The sequence below is a fragment of the Columba livia genome, chromosome 11 (genome assembly GCF_036013475.1).
Source record: "Columba livia isolate bColLiv1 breed racing homer chromosome 11, bColLiv1.pat.W.v2, whole genome shotgun sequence".
Classification (NCBI taxonomy): domain Eukaryota; kingdom Metazoa; phylum Chordata; class Aves; order Columbiformes; family Columbidae; genus Columba; species Columba livia.
Window position 1 is genome coordinate 15,209,604 of NC_088612.1, and position 22,773 is coordinate 15,232,376.

Here is a 22,773-nt window from a genome sequence, read left to right on the forward strand (position 1 = left end):
AGATTTCAAGGGAAAACTAGAGACAATATTGTATGAAAGCAGCATGGCTAAATAACTGTGCCTTTGAAGGGAGCAGCAAGGGAATCAGTAAGAAGAGCTGTTGTTGCAACTGCAAGTCAGTTCTATGTTTGTATAGGGGAAAGTCTGGTCATCTTTGCACGGCGGGTCCCAGAGGAGCCCTTGCTTTGTACCCACCATTTACATACAAAGATGTTGTAACTGGATCAGTGAGACGTCGAAGTCAAGAGTTTTCAAGAGGGCCATAAACTACCACAGGCACGCCTGGGGGAAGGTTCACGGACTACTTTATCTTCTACTAGAATCACAGTAACAAATCTTCTAGAATAAACAACGTTCCTGGCCAAATGGCCATCTGTGCTTTGTTCGCCCACCCTTCTGAGAGCTCCAAGTACACACAAATATTGTTTTCCTCAAAAAAACCTTGTAACAAAAATACAAAAAAATAAAAACAAAAGCTTCCCTGAAAATAGGACCATGAGCCACCAAACTACATCGGAAGGGTGGCACCAAAAGTCTTTCTAGTGCCAAATGAAGAAAGCAAAGCTATATTCCCACGGTTGGATACACATCCTCACGGCTGTGACCCAGCACTGCAGCGAGGGGAACTCGGCCACAACCACCAGCTTACATTTTTCAGGGAAACTAATTATAGCACATATCATAAAGGCGAAGGGACAGAACCTGAGCTGGCATAAATTACAGCCACTACATTAAATTAGAGCAGAACACCATCATTTTGCGCCAGCAAAGAACCCAGCCTGAAGGGTTTATTTTAGGGACACTTTTCCCTTTTTTTTGGCACATATTTTCTGACAGTCTATTGTGAGGTTTTGTTGTTTCTTCTTTCCCTTCTCTGCGCCTTGAGCTCATGCTCTTGTGTACCAGTATTTCTGGCTCATAAACCATTTCCTGTACAGCCCGTCATACCAACTGCAGACAATGTATGAATAAAGGGATCAAAATGTTCATTGTTGTTGCCAAAAAACAGTGACACTCACCTCTTCTAAGATAATTTTTATATAGCTACAGTTTCTGTTTTTAAATCTACCGAAAGGTGCCCACAAGACTGAGGCCCCATTGCTTTAAAGAAAGACAAAGGCCTGACAAATACACTGAGCACTGGGTGGATCAAGAAGAAAAGGCTAACTCGGGAACGTCCCTGCTGCTTTAAAAGCCTCAGCTCAGTAACATCCCTGCTACTTTGAAAGTCTCAGCTCAGTTGTCCTTCCTTCATTTCTTTCATCAAAGTTTCATTGTAAACTAAAATTTTGAGTAAATCTTGATATAAAAACAGGATGACCTATTTGGATATTTGTAACAAAAACAAAAACAAAAAATCTCCTTTTTAAACCAGGTCTGTGGAGCCAAGAACAGCAAGAAAATATATGTTGCATCTACAAAGATAAGTCTCAGATCCCACCATGTAGAGGCATCAATTATCTAGAAAACTATATGCTGGGAGAGGTTTTTTATTTATTACTATTCTTTCAGTTGTGCACTATAACATGAGAAACAGCATCTAGAATCCATAATTTTGTATGTTTTTAGATGACTGGAAAAAACAATGCTGTAAATGAAGCATGGGGGACTTTCTACAGCTAAGTACCTTCAAAGTGCTGGACATTTTCACACAAGCTAAGATGCTTTCAGAGCTTCCACTGCTGCATTTTGATATGGCTGTTCCAATGATTATCATCACATCCCGGCCAACTTTCCCTCCCGTACTTTCCGAACGTGAAGTTAGGGCAGCAGCCCAGCACTGCGCTGATGAGGCAGGCAACGCTTCAGACAAAACTGTTCAGAAGTGTCCCTGTGTGTTTTGGGACCTCAGGCCAAATTTCTTGAAATGCACTGTGTCTGCAGTTGATAGAAACTTTGCACTTCTGAAACAGTAGCTTTATTTATGCCTTAATTTCATCCGAGATATGCAGGTATGAAAGTATGCTGAAGGACAGCAACCCACAGTACTTCTCTTTGTCATGTACCGTTACAGCTTGCTTGAAATGAGCTGCTAGTACAGCCAAGACTATAACACAAAGAAACCACCCTACTCGCTTTTTAGCTTTTGGGAAACTTTCAAAAAGCAAAGCTTTTGAAGAAATATTTGACACTTTGGCTAATTAACCAAGTGCTGGCAAAAGCCCAGCAAATGACCGGCCAGCAGCAGATGTGCACTCACACGGGATGCACGCCTGCCCTTAGCAAAGCTGTTTCAAAGCTGCACTGAGATAATGCCTTTCTGGACATGCAGAAATGGGTTGTTTTGATCCCCAAACCACCTCAAAAGGCAATTAAAACATTGACTAAGATTTTTGGCACTTTTTCATTCTTATGACCTACAGTAACTGGCAAACTCTTTTTCCAAGGCCCCATAGTCCTTCTAGATTCTCCATGCTCAGGCATAATTAATGATTAATATTTTCTATGTGTGCAATACTATATATTAAATTAAGTTGAGGTAATCTAGTTGTACTCTAGTTTTCATTTCTGCAGTGGTTCTATCTAATCATATAAATCCTTTGACCTTCCAAAAGATAAACACATCTCCAAATTAAGTAAAACTACTTTTTTCTGAAACAGTAATCTAGAGATTCTTCTTTCACACTTTCATTTCCAGAACATACTCTTAAAAGTGGTATGTCCTTGCTAAGTTGTTTCTCTTTGCATTGCCACAGAACATGCACACACACATCGCTGTTACTTAGAATCAAGGCAACCCACTTTTGTCTAGCTGAACACACACTGGAACGCAGCAACACATCCATTTCAGCTACTGGAGACTCCCCTAATAGTTCTCATTTTTTAAAATTATAACAAAACATGAAGACGATTGTCTGCCAACTAAAAAAAGAAGGTATATTAAATGTGTCTAGATATCTGTGGCACAAAATACCAGGCAGATTGTTTATAAAAATGGAATTGATGCTTTTGAAAAACAAAAATACGCAAGAAACTTTAAAATGCAAAATTTTAAAAATGATGTGAAGAACAGCAGTAACCGTAGTGCTAGCCAGCTCTAGTTACAGTCCATGACCACAGACAGGACACTATAAACGTCTGGCTTGACATGGAATGAAAATTAACATCTGTGAATGCAGCAGTATCTGGGCAAGTTTACGAGGAATGAGCACCTGTATTGCTGAAATCTCAGCACTGCCTCAAGCAATGAATTTACACCTCCGTGTCTGCTGCAATGGCAATTCAGCTCAGTTATGACAATCATCACCAACTACTTTCTTTACTAGCCAGACAGAGATGCTGAAGTGATGCAGAGTCCAAGGGAGCGAGTCACACAGCGTCGCAGCCTTTCTCTTTTCCCACACTGCTTTCAAGGGGCTGCCTGTCACAGATGGGAAAAAACAAAATCATCATATTTCTCCCCAGATCCCATCCAGCTGGCAATGAGCTTGTGTTTGGAGCGAGGCAGACAGTCGCTGCAGAGCTGCACGCTGGTGCCTGCCCACCCAAGGCACGTCCTGGCTCCCGCGGCCATGGGGAAGGGAACTGCCGCCATCTCTGTCTGGAAATTAAGAACCCTTTTTTCCACTAACGATTTCAGCTTTGCACCAAGGAAGTCCTCTGAATTTAACTAGAAAAGTCCTCAAAGTGTTAGCCAAACCTCATCTTTATTAACTTTGCAATGTATCAGACAAATAAGACATAATGCACAATGTGGCAAGTGCGTCTATTACTGCTTTATCTTTTTTTTCCTTCTATTGTACTTTACAGCTGAAAACACAGTATGTCTAATAATGGGGAAGAAAGATCAACCAAACAGATGGAAAAAGAAGTACTTCTGCTTAACTTTACAGGTTTGTGGCTTTAAAAAAAAAATCTTACTGACAGATCCATCTGATTAGATTGAAATAACTTCTTTTATTCAAGATTTTCAACAACTTGTAAAGGATTCAATCCAGCTTTGGTTTTAAATAGAATGTTAGCCACTCATCCATCCCACACAAAGCATGTACACTGATCTAATGTGCATGACTGGAAACATTTGGCACTATAAGCAAAGGAGGGGCTCACCAAAGAGCTACAGTAGGAAAATTAACAGTACCACTCCTCAGTAAGTACCAAAAATGTGTCAAGGCAATCAGCTATTTCTTTTTATCGCTAGAATTTTACAAATGTTATTCTGAAAAACCCCAACCAAGCAAACAAAAAAAAATGACCTGAGAAACAATTATTGGTTTCTACAAGATCTAAGTTCAACAATTAGAAAATGGAAGAGAAATGCTGAAAACAGACCATGCTGGACCAAGGTATCACCTGGTGTAAAGTGATAGGCAAGTATGCTGTGGGAGTCAGAGCTGCATTCACACCTGCCAATGATCCAGCCTGTTGACTGCTGCTCGTCTTTTTTTGAGCCAGCAAAAGACCAGATGATTATCAACTCATTCCAAAGCCATTTTTTTTTCCAAATGTAGTTACTATTTTACTGTCCCAAATTTCTTTTAGTGCCCAGTTCCCTGAGGGAAGTACTTCAGCACTGAGACTGGAGTGTGCATAGGATATTCTTTACGTGATCCCAATCAAGCATCAGGAGCTTGGCATTTGCAACAGAAATCATAACTACTCTGTACAACGGCTGTTCTCAGTCTCAGCAGTGGTATCATTTTCCTATATAAATACACTGCATAAAAAATTCCACCAAATACAAGAATCCCTCCATTCAAATATCTATTTATAGAAACACTACATAATGCTCAAGGTGCTTAAACTGCACACTACTGCCTCATTTAATGGGAAATCAATGAAAAGTTATTTCCATCTGACACAACCTGGCTCCAAGTCTGAAGAATGCCTTAACATGGAAGCTTTCAGCCTTGCTCCAGATTCAGTGTCTCATCTGTCTACATTGCTCAAATACATCTGAAAAATAGAGCATGTTTTAATAGTCCTCCTCAGAAAACGTCAGGTTTATGTCCTAAGGATAGTTGCTTCCATATAGTAGTAGTAGTATTCTTTATACTAGAAAAATCAGCCACTCCAAAACACTTTGAAAGGCACCACCAATACCAGGTTTGAAAGACCCTGAGACAAACTCATACTTGATGCAGCTCTAGTAAAATCAACAGATGTAAAGCAAAGATCATATATCAAGTCCTTGCATTTTGAGGAAAATTATGTCAATGTGATAAAACATCTACTCCAGGGTTTCCAGCAGTATTGTACTTCACTTTTAAAAAACACTGCTCTTGGAGCAGCCTGTTCTTTCTGGAGTGCAGTCCTTATGTCACGTAGGTTTCACTACTTTACACTTTTATTATAGCAGCTTCCTCAGTGGGAATAATCCTCTATCAGTTTTAATTTCAATTGAAATTCAATTGCATGCATTCCATTTAAATGACTGGCCTTTGCGTGGGAGGAGGGACTACCTGGATGGTCCCAGCAGAAAGACTGAAAGTTTACGGAAGTTTCTCATTTGTATTACTATAATATTCCACTTTTTAATTAAAAATTCTTATTTCAGCAATAACCACAATATTCTTAGGGAAGAATCTCTATTCTAAGTGACAACCAGGCAACATAAACGTTTATGCAGTGTTATATGAGGCACAAATGTTCAGGCACAAATGTACAAAATGTACAGATGTTACTACGTCCATGGTAAATTCTGGTAAGTGCATTGAGACAACGCATTTTGCTTTTTTTTTAAAAAAAAAAAAAAGAAAAAAAAAAGAAAAAAAAAAAAGACCTACATTGAGGAGCAATTTGCTTTCAAAAAAAAAGATAATAGCTGTAGAGCAGCATAAATGTAGCTTAAAAATTACTGGGAGTTTGCAGGAGCCAAGCGAAACAGAAATTGAAGCATTATTCATATTTTAGAGTTCTTGATTCCATCAGAAATGAGTTTCTGATACAATACACTCTTACACTGTTTCTGCAATATATTCTTTCTTCCTCGGTCATACTACCAAAAAGGCACCTTAAACTAACTAGCAGATACATTTACCATATTTTATAACGCTCTGGTGCAGCAGCAGCTGTACGGACAGCACTGTCCATTTACTTATGAGTTCATCAAACTTTAACTGTTCAGACTAAAACTTTCCAGTCCTGGTGTCTGCTTTAGTCTCATTTTTTTGACTGAAGTATTTGATTCAATAAGAGTCTGAAGGAAAAGAAGAGGGAAGAAGTGTTGTTATTTTTCCCATGCTTCAAATATTCTGATTTTTTTTTTCAAAATATAAGCGCATGTTTTATTTGAATGAGTGAGATGAAGTCAGCCATGAAAGCAAGGGGTTTTTGTCAAGAATGCATCCCTCTCCCTTTTAGATGGAAATATACCCAAATATAGTCAGGCCAAAAGATACTGAAAAAAAAAATGTCATATTCATACTTCATACATGTTCAGTCAAAACTTTTTAAAGTTTTGCAGCAGAACTACTTGAACAATCTATCCGCAGGAAGTGTGTTCCACATCTGAGGCTACAAGGGGCTGAGAAGTTTTCCAGCAATTATTGGTATGTGCTCCTGAGGTGGGTGTTAGGAGCAGGCCCTGGAAATGAGCACAAGCGTCTCTCTCTTCTGCTCTCAGCAACCCCTTGAGCCTGCTGCAGGAAGCACTGATAAGCAAGGAAGCAGCCTAATGGAAATGCCTGTACCTAAAATGCAAGGAATACTTTGGGAAAAACTTGGATACATCTTGGGACTGGGATTTAAGAGATGAGACTGCATACTGAGAAGAGGAAAGTGAAACTGGATGAAACTGGAGAGAATCTGGGGAACCTCAACAGAGGGAGAGACTGGAGACGGAAGAGATCAGGAGAAGAGATGGAAAATATTAGACAAGGCACTAAGAAAGAAGTGTGATGGAGTAAGAAAACACAGTGGGACAGCTTCTGCTAGGAGGAAAGAGTAGAGATGGGCTGCATTTGTAGGAATGGCAGAAACACCTGTGCTGAGAAAAAGCTCCGAACACCATGGCAAAGCATTTTCTTTGCCCTGTAGTACTCGTAGAGGATAAATTCCTTCTACCATTGGCTCAACTGCAATGGTCTGATGAGTCCTGTGAACAGTGACGTATCACATGATGGCATTCCGGTTTTGAAGGGGTTTTTGTTTTAAAACTATAAAGTTACATACAGTAAGTCACAGGACATTAAAAGAATGTTTAACCTCAACTTAGAAGAGATTGTCCATGCAATTACTATATCATTTAGCTCTTTTTGCCTGTGAGGTCCATTTTCTATTATATGAGTACACACAATTTTTTCCATATGATCTATGACTCATTCAGTGTGCAGAATGGACTTATTCTGGGGTGAATCACGAATGTTTAATTAGAAGAGTTACTTATATAACCTCTGTCTCATTCACTGTAGAAGGCAGTAAGTACATACAATGGACATACAGAGTAAGGAACGTGAAAGATGGTCTGCAGGTTCTGGAATTAGCCACTCTACTAGGTTTCGGGGGAAAAAAAGTGACCTCTGGTGAAAATTATGTAATCCAATCCTTTCTCAGTTTGTGAACTATGTACTTTCTGTTACGGGGATGTCCTGGTTTCAGCTGGGATAGAGTTAATCTTCATCCTAGTGGCTGGTATAGTGCTGCTTTTTGGATTGAGAATGAGAAGAATGTTGATAATACACTGACATTTCAGTTGTTGCCAAGCACTGTTGATAGCCACTCAAGACTTCCCAGGGAGAAGGCTGGAGGTGCACAGGAAGCTGGGAGGGGGCACAGCCAGGCCAGCTGACCCGAACTGGCCAAAGGGCTCTTCCTTGCCATATGGTGTTACACCCAGTACCTAAAGCTGGGGGAAGAAGGGGTGGATATTTGGAGTGATGGTGTTTGTCTTCCCAAGTAACCGTGAGGTGTGATGGAGCCCGGCTGTCCTGGAGATGGCTGAACACCTGCCTGCCCATGGGAAGTGGTGAATGAACCCCTTGTTTTGCTTTGCTTGTGTGAGCGGCTTGTGCTTTACCTTTATCTCAACCCATGAGATTTCTCACTTTTACTCTTCAGATTCTCTCCCCCACCTCAGCAGGGAGGAGTGGGTGAGCGGCTGTGTGGGGCTTAGTTGCCAGCTGGGGTTAAACCACAACAGGAGGTCCGACTGAAAATACCTGAATCCGATTTGCAGATGAGCTGTCAAATCATAACTACAGTTTTGGCCTGTGCAAATTTTGCTTTGACTATTGTCAAGTAATAAATATGACACTGAACACAGAAAAAAATAAAAAATCTGATCCCAATTCCTTGACATGTGGCATTAAATTATTAAGCATTTCTTTCAGACCTCATTCTTCCATATCTCAGCTCCCCTTCTTACAACAGATTAGATCTTGCTATGACATAGCAGCTTTGTGACTGTCAGACACTGCAGTAAGAGTTATCAACAACTAGCCCTTAGAGAAGCCATTTCTTCTCATCTTCTGCAAGGAGCATTTTTAAGGCAGGGAGCCAAAGGCTGAACAATAAAGAGAATAACACTGAGTAAGTGTATCACTAATAACTAAGCTGTTGATCTATGCAGGGACCCTGGGGTAAAATAATATATTATCAAGTAATTACATAATTTTCTTAACACACAAGACCTACCATAGGATTGTTGACAAAACTCTAGTTCTGAAAGCTCTAAACCTTTGCAGATTTGACTTTGCCACATTAAGAGAGTTTTGCTGTTCAAAGTAAAACTGCATACCACCACAAAAAATTCTCATCAAAAAGTGACCCAAATTGAAGTCTCAAAACAGCCATCAAGATCATTAGTATTCCTGGTATCTTTAGCAAATGATTACACAAACACAAATACAGAAAAATAAAACAGCACATTGGGAAGTTACTGTATGTTGAAGCCAAAAACCGAGGGTGGTTTGCAGAAAGAGGCAGGTGATGTTTCCCTGGCTCCTTCCCCCTACACACCCCTCATTGCCTCTCTAACATTGCAGTTACAGATATAAAAACCACAGGATTGGCTTTTCCACAAATACTAGTCAAGAGTTTGAAGATAAACAGCCTTAACAACCTATCACTGCAAAGAAACTCTGTTTTATTAATTACACTTGCATGTCTCTATGTGTGCAATATGCTGCCTGCAAAGGTGTTATTTCTGGACAAACACACAGCACACTTGATGAACTACTAGCGAAGACGAGACAGAGCACCACAGCCTGATTCTTTTTTCTTTTTTTTTCTTTCGCTTCTTTTCTTTGGTATCACCACTGCTTTATTTATTTCTGGGTTTTGCATTGTTCTGTATGCAGTTAGTCCTTAACATATCATATGCAAAAGTCTTACTTAACTGTCCTGGGCATCACAGGGCACATAGTGCCAACTTCCATTTTCAGACCTTCTGGGGAGAGAGTTTGGACCACCATCCTTCAGCACAACTATTCTGTGGCTAGGCATGTGCTTGCTAGAGGTAATCTTACATTTCTGTCTTCTAGCTTTCAACATGAATTTTGGCCATTTGCTCTTTTCGGGCCCCACTTAAAAATCTAAAATTAAGAATCCCATAAAACTAAAATCTCCAGCAACAGCACTGCTAACAGACCACTTCTTCAGCACCCTTTGCGAAACTTTGGCAGCTTCTCCTGCACTTCCTTCCTTCACTCACCTCGGTCAGTACAAGAGAGGATTGGGATTGTCCTGGTGGGTACTTTCACTGCAAGTTCCTTTATTCGGGTAATTTATGTTCTTCTCCTGCTATCTGTCTTGAAAATGCACCTTGAACTTGTTCATTGTTATCAGCAGTACTGAACTAATCTCCTAAAAATAGCAGGAAAAAATGACTCCTTTCACGTACCAAAGCAGATGCTGACATCTGCCAGTAGGTGTTTTCTATACCTGTAATTAATGGGAATAGTTAACAAACATTCACAAAAACAACATTAAAAACCCCAGAAATTAATTCAAGAGATTTTCCCCGATCAAAGTTTCTAGACATCTGCACCTTCCTCTGCCTCAAAAACCTGGATGCAATTAAACTAACATACGAATGAAAAGCAAATTTCTTGTTCAAATTATAGGAGTGTCAAATAATTGTGCACCGGAATTTCAGACAAATACTTTTGCCAATGTGAATTGACAAAAAGAAAGACAGACAAGCTGGAATGTCTTAAAATATCTCCCACAACACTTGTCTATATTGATAAATGACAACCACTCAAATTACAATACCCTATTAAACAAATCTACAAGTATGTCAGGAATGCAACCGTCTGGTTGCAACTCTGAAGTCACAATTTTCATTGATTAGCTTCCTCTTTAAAACTTGGCACAGAGGTTATATCTGAACAATAACCAGGCAACACATCTAAATCACCCTGCAGTCATGTTTTATTGCAGAACAACAAAAAAATCATTTTGACAAGCAATCCAACTGAAATTTCCGAATCACTCCTCAATGTTTTAAGTGCTAATGCTGCTATTCAAAACTGATGAAGTGATCGGATAACTATGGATCTTTCCCCACTTTCCTCTCCTCCCTGACACGTGCATTCCATTTACTCTAACAATTACAAAAGTAACTCCTCAGACAATTTCAGTTGCTACGTGAAACCTACCTTTCCTAATTCACTGGAAAGTTAGGCAACAAATGCTTTAGCCAACTGAGATGCATTTGGGGTTTGATTTTGATGCACTTAGATGAAACATTAACTTTTTTATATCATGTTACTACTACACAAGAATGAGGGTCTGAATCTTCAGCTATTCTTAGACACAAATTCACTCAAGTTCAGCCAGTACGTATGCTTCTCCAAGTTCACCATGCAACACATTTAACAGGCTCAGAACTTCAAAATAAACCTCACAGAAGAAAAATGCAGCTCAATACTTCCTGCAGTATTGCAGAATACTGAAGTACTACTGTTAACCATACCTTTTGAAGTACTGCTGTACATTAAAAATCAAGAAAATATATATGGGGAAGTTGACAGAGCCTCTGGAAAACTCAGCTCCCAGAGTGCTCAAACTAAACCCCAAACTTACAAATGGTACTAAATACATATGAACTGGCTAAATCTTACAATAAATATGAAAACTGTCTACCGCATATAAACACCAAGAGCAGACAAGAGAATATTTTCTAACACAGTGTTCTCAGTTGTTGAAGGGAATGTAATAAAGCCACAGTGCAGAGATGTAGAGGAAACAACTGTGGTCCAAGAGCTTCATCAAAGATGTCTCTATGTGACCCTTTGTATACAAGAGACAATTGATCAAATGACGGACGTTTTACGAGCGGTGCCTTGTAAGTTAAGCCCGTGTTCATGACAACGCATTCTAAATTAATATTTTTCAAATTCTGCTGCAAATATCAAAACTGTCAAAGAAAGGCCAAAGTAATGTAAGCTTTTAAAAAGCTTCCTATACACCCATGGAATGTCAGACTACCAAATGCACATACAATCCCACAGTGTTCACAGGGAAAATTCTTCACATAAAGTCAAGGTTAAATTTCCTCAGGAAAAGATATGTCATCATAACCCCACGTTGCCACTTATGTCAAACACCTACTCCATACAAATCTCAAAACGAGGACAAATAAACCACACAGTAGCTCTTTAGGAATAAGAAGGGGCTTTTCAGTTAAAAAAAAAAAAAAAGCAGCTCTCTTAAAAGTATGTACTCTTCTATTTATCTTTACCTCAGTATCTGAGCATCCCAACCACATGACAGAGCACACACATCCTTGCAGCCCCCCGTATCTCTTCTGAAAAGACTTGTCTGGGAATGACATTTTCTGTTCCATACAAAATTAATCTTTTCCACTCCTACCTTTGTTAAAACCAGAAACACTGGAAATGTTTAATTTTCTAGAGTGGAAAACTTTCAGTAATGGTTGGGCAGAATACCAGCAAGCTGGTGAAACAGCCAAGATCCCAGGTACCCAGGGAGCCTGCCAATGCTTACCTATACACCTAGGTGACAGAACAGCACATCAGTTTTTAATGGACTCAACACATTCCTGAAGAACACTTCAACCCTATTTAATTAGAGTTCTGCATCCATAAAAGCCTTCCAATGTAAAAGTTTTAACTCACACCAGTCAAAATTAGTACCATCATCGTTAACATTCTTTAGGAGATTAAATATATTAATGTATCCTATCATGATAGAGCTGGGGATTGGCCTCTGAGCCTTTTACCTCACCTCATCTCTTCAACCATAAAACTTCTTTCCATTTCCAAATTTGTCTTCTCAGATACTTTGCATTCCCTGCACAGGTGCCACTCTCAAGTGCTCTGCACACAGGAGCACAGATCCAAGTCGAGAACTCTTATGCAGAACCAAAAGCTGGATTTTCCATAGCTGTGCTACCAGTGCAACAGTATGTATAGCTGAGGAGTCCAGGATAAGAAAGTAAAAGTAATCATTGCTTTCTGATCCTCTCCAGATAATTCTCCAAAACACAATGGACTTCTTGCTAAGTAGTAGTCATATAACATTCTGGGATAGGCAACACAGTCTAACTGGAGACATGACAGTAATCTGTATGAATCAGTAGGCAAACTAGCAACTGTGAATGAAACTGGACAAGCTCAGTAAAACGTCATCCACAAATATCTCACTGACCTCTCAGCAATTAATCTTTCATACATTTTGGCTTGGTTTTTGCAAGTTCATACAGAAGTAAAGGCAAAGACTTGGTTAAAAACATACCTAAGTCCATAGATAAACACAATTTAGATTTTACATCCATTTTACGTTGCTCTTCACGGTGAAACTCACGCATTAATTTCTCTGCCTATTTTTTCATACTCCTTGCTGCACTGTAACTGAATCAACAAAACAGTCACTATTTTACTTTACAGGTTTTCTAACCAGAGCATTTAAGTAGTGATGATTACTGTGTGACTTCAGACTCAACTGTATTGGTGCAATTTGGAAAGTGGGAATTGCAGAAGAGGAGAGGTGACAAGCTGTCACAGTAAGCCGAGCCTTCTAGCCTGAACTCACCACCAAGGACAGCACAGAATCATAGAGGGGTTTGGGTTGGAAAGGACCTTCCAAGGTCACCCAGTCCAACCATCCTGCCCCAGGCAGAAACATCTTGCACTATACCAGGCTGCCCAAAGACCCATCCAGCCTGGCCTTGAACGTCTCCATGGTTGGGATATCCACAGCTTCTCTGGGCAGCCTGTTCCAGTGCCTCACCACCCACATCTTAAAGAGTTCTTCCTTATGTTCAATCTAAACCTACCTTCTTTCAGTTTAAAATGGTTGTCCCTTGTCCTGACACTACAGGCCTTGGTAAAAAGTCTCTCTCCATGTTTCTTATAAGCCCCCTTTAAGTACTGAAAGGCTGCAATAAGGTCTCCATATGTTAAGGACAAAGATATACTAAGAATTCATGTCTTTACCAATAAGCCATGATTCGCTGTATGTCTTACAAAAAAAAAAATCAGATAAAATTGACTTTTAAAAGGGGCACTCTGTATCACCAAATGTAAACTGCAAAATAAGTAGGCTGGAATGTCCAGAACCATTCCTTGTGCACACTGCACAAGCAACCCTCAGTCTGATGTTCACACATTCAGGCACTCAGGAAGAGCTAGTGACTTGGCAAGGCTTGAGACAATTAATAACAAAAAGTGCTCAGTAAATAAGTGTTCCATTTGAGTTGCTTCCTTTGTGCTCGTGACAAACAACGCAGATGAGTTTGCTTTCAAGTTCTACTTCACCCATATGCCTGTAAAATTCTCTTTCCTTTAATGCATGGGGAAGTAAGGAAGATTTACTCATCACACCCCCATGTTGGAGGAACACAGCATACAGTTGTAGAATCTTGTATTGTGAACAGTTTATGGTTTCAGCAAGATGTGTCAGTACCGTCTGTGTGTAAAGGACAGATGGCTGTGTATTCTGAGGTGAGCATGTACAGACCTATGTGCAAGGTGCTGAAGAGGGGAAGCCACTTGTACAACAAGAAAATAAGTTTAATGACCTGCAGGAACACTTGAACAAATACAAGCCCTTCCGAGGTTCTCCCTAACCAAAACCCACAAGTTTAACTTTTATGAATCAAGCTGTCAGTCATGTAAAATGAGTTCAGCTATTAATGAAAAAACAATAAATGTACGATAATGAGGAAATGACCTAATGGACCAAAGCAGATTGACTTAATTTGTTATTAATTAACTGCCCTTAGGAGAAACTGTAGAGGGAGTGGCTAAACACTGAGATAACCATTAACAGAATACTTTCTTCTCAATAAATGAGATTTTCATTTTTTCCAGGAAGAATTAAAAAAGAAAAAGAAATAAAAATATACTGTTGTCTGCATGCTGGCAAGAGCACTGGTACATGTCGCTGCCGATAAATTAAATTAAAGCCCACGTGCAGAAGCATTTAATCAGGAAGAACAAGCAAACAAAGTGAAACACTACTGGCCTTGTTTTGCTCTTGTCACGGCCTTTATACTAAAACTGTTCTTAGCAACTTCTTTTTTATAATTATATTAATTACTACATTCTAGGGAGAAAAATAACACTGAGTAGCCATTACAGTTTCTCTGAGGGTAACAGAAATGTCACTAAATAAATAATAGCACTATGTAGAGTTCCAGAGCTGCATAACCTAGATTTCTCTTTGTTATTAGAAGTCTCTTGTAATATAAATGATAATTTCTTTATAGCTGCTTTTATATATGCAACAATAGCAAAGATGCAGCGACAGTATGCTCACCTATTTTTTCCTCTTCACCTATTCAACTCTTCTGTTTAAACAACAGTTTCTAAAATTAACATGAAAATACTTTCACTTCTGTTCCTCTGCTACCAAAAGAGATTTGCCAATGGCCAGACCACTCATCATACTGACCTGAATGTCTTGGCACTGGCTAATTCACGAGCTCACAGCCCTCTTCTCTCCAGCCACTTGTCATTCTCAACAAATTTCTTGTACAAACCCTCCTTCTCCATACCTCGGCCACCTGGGATTGCTTCCTTCCTCCACCTCATTTCTAACTTCCTCACCTCTCACCCCTTGCTCTCTGAAAAGGCGTTTTTCCTGGAAACTATTTTGTTACATGTCTTAAGTCAGGCAGAATACTGTTCAACATTTTGCCTTGATGCAGTAAGGGATGAAATAAAGACTGGGACATTTGTGTATCGCTTGGACACCCGTGAACAAATTCAGCACAGAAAACTTTCCAAATTAATGCCCATGCACTAAGTTCATTTCCCATTTCCTTCAAAAAACATAAAGTGTTTTTTCAAAAGAGCAATGTGTACCAGAGACTATTCTCAGAGGCTCAAACTAGCCCTGTCATGTTTTCCATTTCAGACAAATAACTCTAAGACTTTCTTGACATTACTTCTCTTCAATCAACTGCCCAAGTCTCGATAAATGGACTTTATTCATAAATAGAGCAAGTGCAATAACTGCTATACTAAGAGGCAGAAAGGCACTCATCTGATTTGCTTAGGTTGTATTTTTTTTATCCTGATCATATGTTCTGTTGCTACATCTCCACTAAATAAAACAGCATTTCTAAAAGGCAGCGGCACTAGATTTGCACCCACCCAGAAAAATACATCCTCTTATGTCAACATACTGAGACCACTCTTGAACACCCTGATTCTAATATTCAAATATGAGCTTCTTGACGTTTGCAACATTAAGTTAGATTAGTAGCCCAAATAAGATGCAAATATTAGGAAAGATACTTCAGGAAATACTAAAGTGGCAGAGCTAGAAACTGAAAATTTTAGCAAGATGAAAGCTGCTTGTGAGGAGAAATAGCAAAACCTCACTAGCCAACCACATACAATGGGAGACTGCCCCAGAGCACAGAGCTACACCCAGCCAAACACTTTTGAATGAAGTAATAATGCAGCAAGTTTTATTGAAAAATTAACACAGAACAGATTTTCTCCTCAATAAACTAGGAAGCCAAAATCAAAGCATGTAGAGCTTGAACACTGGTAAAAGACGCATCTGTCACAGAACACACACCACACCATGGAAAGATACTGGAGTGATCTACTCTATGAGACGCTGGCTCTATATGCTATTTAGAGCATGACCAGCACTGCTAAAAGGATAGCCTTACGGCACTGAGAAGTAGGAAGTCTTCATAACGTAGTCTATCTCAACTCCGTTTTTCTATTTCTTACATGGAAAAATCTTAAACTTGTCTGTGACTCAGTTTTTCCTTCTGTCAAATTAGAATTGTACGCATTGGTAGGATTAGTGACTGTCTAAAATCCTTGAAGATATGGTATTAGGTAACTATGATATTACACATCTACTTTCAATATTCCCCATGACACTTTAAAAAAAGTACACACAAAATTTCATTGAATTAACAAAAAGCAATGTTCAGTTTAACTTCTTGACTATGTGAACACTTAACATACTAGGGAAAACCAGCTGTCTGACAAACTAAATATAGGAAAAGCAAACTTACATTTGTGTTGCAGAGTTTGTATTGCTTGTAGGTGCCAATGCAGACGATTGCTGCAGCCTGCTGAGGCTGGGGCTGACCCTGGACCGCTTGGGGTGATGCAGAGCCGTGATGGTTCGAGTCACTGCTCTGAAACAGGCTTTGAGATACAGGAAACGAAGGTGACTGGTAAACTGAGGGCCCCAGGATTTGATGTCCAGCCTGAGGCCCAGCTTCTTCTTGATAAAGATTCCCATGTGGAAACGAAGGACTAGCTGCCTGGCTGTAGGTATTCATGAGACCTGGACTCTGATGAAATACATGGTTCCTTGATGACTGCCGCTGTCTCCGAAGTTTCTGAGGCTCCTGACCAGTATCAGTCTGTAAAGGTAAAATGTATGGCACTTTTCCATATCCATACTTTCCCGGACCAATAGGATTTCTGTTTCTGCTTCTGAAAAGAGAGAAAAAGAGAGAAAATAGTTACTGAATTCATGAGTGAAGAAGCAGCTAGATACTTACATGACTTTTTATTAGCCAGTTATTCACTGTGAAGCAACAGGTAACCAGAAATTTCAGTCTATTTTATGGAAACTATATATAAGCTATAGTCTCGCTTGGCCTATTGGGAATCTCTGAAGATGTCTACTGGTTAAACTAAATTCTGGGTCCTCTTTGGCCCAGAGTCACCCAATGTCAACTAGCAAAGGCAAATGGTGAGTTATGGTGTAAAGTAGCAGTCTGGTGGAAGGTGGTTGTTGTTCTTTTAATCCCTAGAACCCTCCGTTAAAATCAAAATTCAGAGGATCAAAGCTGTATACTCCTAAAATTCATAACCATGTTTTTGAGGAGCTTGAGATACTTAACAGCAGGAAATCCCTGCTGTAGATTTGAGTAATGACAGAAGAAAATTCAAATCCAGTATGGTGAAGATCATTAAACATTTTGTATCTATTTAAAAGGCCTCCTGTGGTTCTGCTTCACTTGCTACGTAAGAAACAAAAGCAGAAACAGGAAAACTATAAGGAACATCAAAATATTACTAAAATACCTCTGAAAAAGATGACAAATGCAGGAAAATATTTTTCTTATGGTACATGGTTTATCTTTTCTTCGACCGGCAGATGTACTACTATATATATATATATATATATATGCACGTATGCACAAAGTATGGATTAGCCATACATTTAATTAATAAGTCATGACCCCCTAGTTTGTTGTCAGGATAAAAGTACATTACCAGAACATACACAAGAGCCTGACAGTTCCCAGCACTAACCACAGAAGTCTCAGGTCTGCTCTCCTGCGCACAGATCTCTTCTTTCTTACTGAAGCCCCAGTGTTCTGGGCTGTAAAACACCTGTATCAGTGCTCCCAAACAGCTGGCACTCCTGGAGGGTAGGTTTGTGCTCTGCACACTCACAGCAACACAATAGACTCAGTCTAGAAACTCCGCTCCAAATTACAAGTTAAAAATAACAAAATTAATAATACTGCATTTGGGTCATACTATTTAAGACAGTAATTCTGGAATTTTATCTGCAAGCAATAGACTTTTCTTGCCATCCTGTATGGCTCAGCATCACATCATGCCCTGATTTCTAATGCTACAGAGAACAAGTTGGCAAAAAGGATTCCTTCCACTTCAGAGCAATGTGTGAATACAGCTGCTTTGGGTAACCTTCGCAGCTCAGGAACGGACACACCATTAAGGAAAGATCATTTTCTTTCTGTCCGTAAAATGTATTTATGTTTTTCAATATATATAAAATAGACTTGAACTGCAGTGAAAACCAGAGTTTACAAGCTAACTAACTTATTTTGTAGAAACTGAAGTGTTAGAGATGTCAGACAGCCACCAGATTAAAGAGACTTTTCTCTGGGTTTGTTTATTCTTGTGTTTGTTTTCTTCCCTAGTCTTATATTTTCCCAATACTCTTGTTACATAGGAACCTTGGAAGTCATTTACTTAACATTCTAGCTTAATGGCCAAGTGGGGCTTTTAATCAGTCTTCCTGGCTCAAGGATGTGTGAACAAGAGTGTTGATTTACCCTGCCAGATAAGCAACCAGCACTCTTGAGCTGTTTATACCCGTTAATCTGCTCTGTGACAGTGATGGTCATTGTTGAGGTAGGGTTTTGGTAGCTACAACAGAAAAAAAAAAGTAGTCTAATGGTTTTTGGCATTAAGGGAGGATAAAAAAAGCTTCCAGTAAGAGGACGGGAGAGGAAAGAGAAATTATGAATGGGAATTATTTCTGAAGTTGAGACTAAAGCCAACCTCATTTAAATGAACACAGTTTTGTGTTGTGGTTTTTTGTTTGTGTTTTCTGGGTTTTGTTTGGTTTAATGTGCAAATCAATTTATTTCCCTTGCGTTGCTGCTATTTTTAACCACATCGAATTTGAAGTGTCTGAAATACCAACCTTGGCAACAACTCGGGGCATTGAGAAAGTTCCTGCTTCATTGCGGGGAGCACAGACTGCACAGGGTGGTGTTCACAGGGGTGGACAGAGCGTGGCAGCTCTATTGAAACGATCCTTTGGAATTTATCATCTACAGTCAGGTTGCTTGCACTTTTCATCAACAGGAGGAGAAAGCTCCTAACAACTGAGCAATAAGCCACGTGCAGACCAGAGGAATATGCCTCTGTCACAGCCTTCTCACTGCCACTTTATATGAAGCAACAAGCACTAGACTCTTTCAGAGAGGAACACCTAGTGCATCGTCTAACCCACTCGGAAGAACTGCTGCCTGGCAAACTAGGACAGGTTATGCAAAAGGTCAAAAAGTGAGACTGACGTTTGACTGATAATCTCCAGTTCAGGATCATGAGTCAGAACTGAAAAGAACTGAAAGACACACTAGAAATTGTGACATAAACTAAGACTCTTCAGCCTGGAAAAAATGATTAAGTGGGCAGGCATACAGTAGTCTTAAACACAGAAAAACTAGTATCTGAAAGAAAGACTCATGGTTGAAAGCAGCAAGTGTCCAAAAGCTGCTGGAGTCTCATCAAATTATTCACAAAAATTAGAAAAACTTTTTTTTGAGGGAAGCCAGACCTTTTTCCTTTAAAATGGTTGATCACTGCAATAAGCACACAATAAGAGTGCCTAAGAAGTGAAAGCAATAACAACATTTTTACTGTTAGCTCCTGTCTTATCTTGGCTGCTTTTTCTACACTGTAACTTGGAAATGCTGCTGGAGTCCCCACTGATGAAGAAATGAGGCACCATTTCTGGCAGCCTAAGTTTCCGGCACCCTTATGATGATATTGCTGTGGTTGCAGCAAGGCTCATCGGAGCAAGTAATCTCCTTTGCCTCTTCCCCTGTAACAGTCAGGGCCAGAATAACCCAAGACACCATCATGTAGCACTGAACACAAGTTTTAGTGTGCTCAGGCTGTGCAGTAAATGTGACCTGGAATTTTCATGGGAACACACTTCCTCTGAAACGGAAGGTTAACTTTTTGTAGCTGGAAATATCACATTTCTTTCAACACACAAACTGCTGGAAACAAAGTGTAACACACGACCTCTAATTACTAACATCTTTATCAGTGTTCATGCATTCATTTAAACCAATATTGCCTGGATTGAAACTATGCTGAACACTGTCTGTTTTGCCTTAAAGCATCTTTTATTCACACTTGGCAACATCCTTATAAATTAGGAATGCAGTTTGTTGCAATGTAATAAAGAAGCTTGTAAAAATAGCTTGGTGGTAATTAACTTTTATAATTCTTGGGGAGTGTCAGATGGAATTTATGATGCCATGGAGCAGTGAGGGAGTGTTATGTAGATCCATACATGAGAAAACAATGGGGAAAAGGGAATCGGGGAAAAGGGGGAGGAAAATCAGACAAGATCTGCTGTTTAACTTAATAACCAGAATCAAATTAACCTTGCTGAATCGGTTTGCTTTATGCTAAATCAAGCCAGCTTTGATCTGCTTTTTCTGATGGAAAAAGGTCAAGCCCTGATGGCTTGTTGGGAGTTTTGAGTTGCCAGCACGGCTTTTTCTTATGTGTCATTCATTCATTATTACCTATATTCATTATAAGCCACTTACTCCTCCCCACAGCAAGGCTTGGGAGCTCCTTTTTTTTTTAAAATGCACGCCATCATCACTGTCACCACCCAGGGCACAGTTGGGATGCACTCTCGTTTAACACACAGATAAAGGAAGAAAAAAGAATTGGCAAATAACAGCACACCCCTAAGCCTTGTGCCTACTTAGCCAGACCTAGAGAAGAGTGCAGCATTAGATTTTACATATTCAGGTATGCTAAAAAACAACAGAGTTGTCCTTCTTAACGCAGCAACGGTTAAGAAGAGCATTTGAATAGGATGTTGCGTATGTGTTGCTACAGGAGTGAAGTTGAGTGTATGAACCACGGTCAACAGCTTGCAGACAAACTGAAAATCTGATTTGAGCAAGAGCTGGGTTTTAGACTTCCAAGTTTTAGAAAACTTTGACAAAGCTTTTCCAGCAAGGTATTAGATTCTGTCTTACCAAGTTCCCTAGCATTAATAGAAATAATTACAGGAGTCTGGCAGCAGAATGGAGCCCCATACTCCTTCCACTGGCACAATCCCCAAAACAGCTGTATTTAGAAAAGATTTTCATATATTTCCAAAACCTGCAACATGCTGCACTGCACTGACATATCAAGGATAAGCCTGCGTCAGTACGAACTCTTCACATAGCCTACATGAAAACAGCAATAATGAATAATGCTTAGGCTCCTTCTGACAAACACAGTGCCTGAAGAGCAGATGTTGTTTATAAACGGATTTACTTAGGTATTGAAACTGTAAGTTGGAGCACCAGTCATGAGAATGATTGCAGAGTTGCACTCCAATAGGTAAGAGAAGTCAACCATTGGCACTAAGATACAAGCACTGTAACGCTCAGAACTGAAGCAGTCAAAAGAACTTCATTGCTCATTGAAATACACAATAAATAGGTAAAAATCAAAAGAAAACCAACTCCCAGAGAGAAAACACAAACTGTTTGAAAAAAAAAAAAAAGGGACAGGAAAAGGAACCCTGGGACTTCATTCTGCAGGATTACTCTGTGTCTCTCACTTGTGTAAATCCAGGGCTCTTTTTGCACACACTTGGGCCCCTTTTCAGCTGAACCAAATATGACTGTACTAGCAGAACAGTCATGCTAATTTTCCACTGCCTGTAAATTAACCTTCATCGCCAGAAATTTCACAGGTCTGTCAGGTGTACTTCCTTCTCAGAGTCCACACAGTCCTTAGACATACAGAGACTACTCAGGGCCGGGGAGAGCTACATTTATATCCTACATCTGTTTCATTTAGAGAAAAGTTCCTCCTCCTAGATCAGCCAGAAAAGCAACATGCTCCTGGGTTTCTTATAAACCACGCCAGTTCATTTTACACGAGGGCATTTGACTGTATATCTTTATGTCAGTAGGATTTCTGCCACTGCTGATCCATAGGCCAAGCCTTTTATTTAATTGCTTCTAATAAAAAGATGTCAATCAATGATTGTCTATGTTACTTTGCATGGAGAAAGGTCTTCAATATCCCTTCAAGAATTAGAAGTAACAGAAAGGAAAACGTACCAGAAAGGCAGCAATAAGTAAATCTCACCAGCTCCACCACCTATTAGGCTGTCTGGCTAAACTGTCTAGTATCAAATAAACACAATATTAAAAATTGTTCAGTTCTTTACTGGATTGAAGAAGAAAAAAAGGGAATAAATAGATGAGAAAAGTAATCAGCAATATTTGCAGTTAGGATGAAGACTGCATGTACTATTGACAAGGAAAATGGGAAAAATGCCACCAAGAACAGAGTTATCATATAAGGGCAAATTACTGCTTAACATAAAAATATATGTTGAAAAACAAGTAGCAGCATCAAGTGTTTCATGTCAGACCCTACCCAGGAGACATCTCTGATCTCTTGGGTTCATCTCAAGTAGGGGCATAACAGCTGTTTAACACAGATCTGGCAATCTTCTTTCTTTGGGCATAATTCTCATACACATACACCCCCCTCATGATTGTTCAGACAAATCTGTTCAGCATCTTGATAACAAAAATGATGGGCCCCTTTAAACTCCAGCCAACCTAAATACACCATTGAATTCAAAAATACATTTGCCCTGACAAGTATGAAAAACAGGTTTTGTGCTATTAGTATAAGGATTGTAGCAAATATTTTAAAATAATGATTACTAGTTAGTATTCCTATTGATCTACCTGTTAACAATTTATCTCATGCTGAGGATAAGTCAGCTGAGAATAGTGAAAATTTGCCCCTTGCAGCACTTTTTGAGTGACAAAAAGGAATTGTGTTGTAGTAACTTTTTCTAATTTTAGCCATAAGCATACATGTGCCTTGGTAGGCAAATAAATGC

General features: G+C 39.5%; 1 protein-coding gene across 6 annotated transcripts in view; it reads right to left on the minus strand.

Annotated features, from left to right (window-relative positions):
• Window positions 1-22,773, minus strand: part of THSD4 (thrombospondin type 1 domain containing 4) — a 310,710-nt gene that overhangs the window by 196,911 nt on the left and 91,026 nt on the right. For all 6 annotated transcript variants that reach the window (XM_065076051.1, XM_065076050.1, XM_065076048.1 and 3 more), the window contains exon 5: window positions 16,394-16,823. In XM_065076051.1, the coding sequence (XP_064932123.1) occupies window positions 16,394-16,823 (430 nt within the window). The remainder of the gene's footprint in view (window positions 1-16,393; window positions 16,824-22,773) is intronic.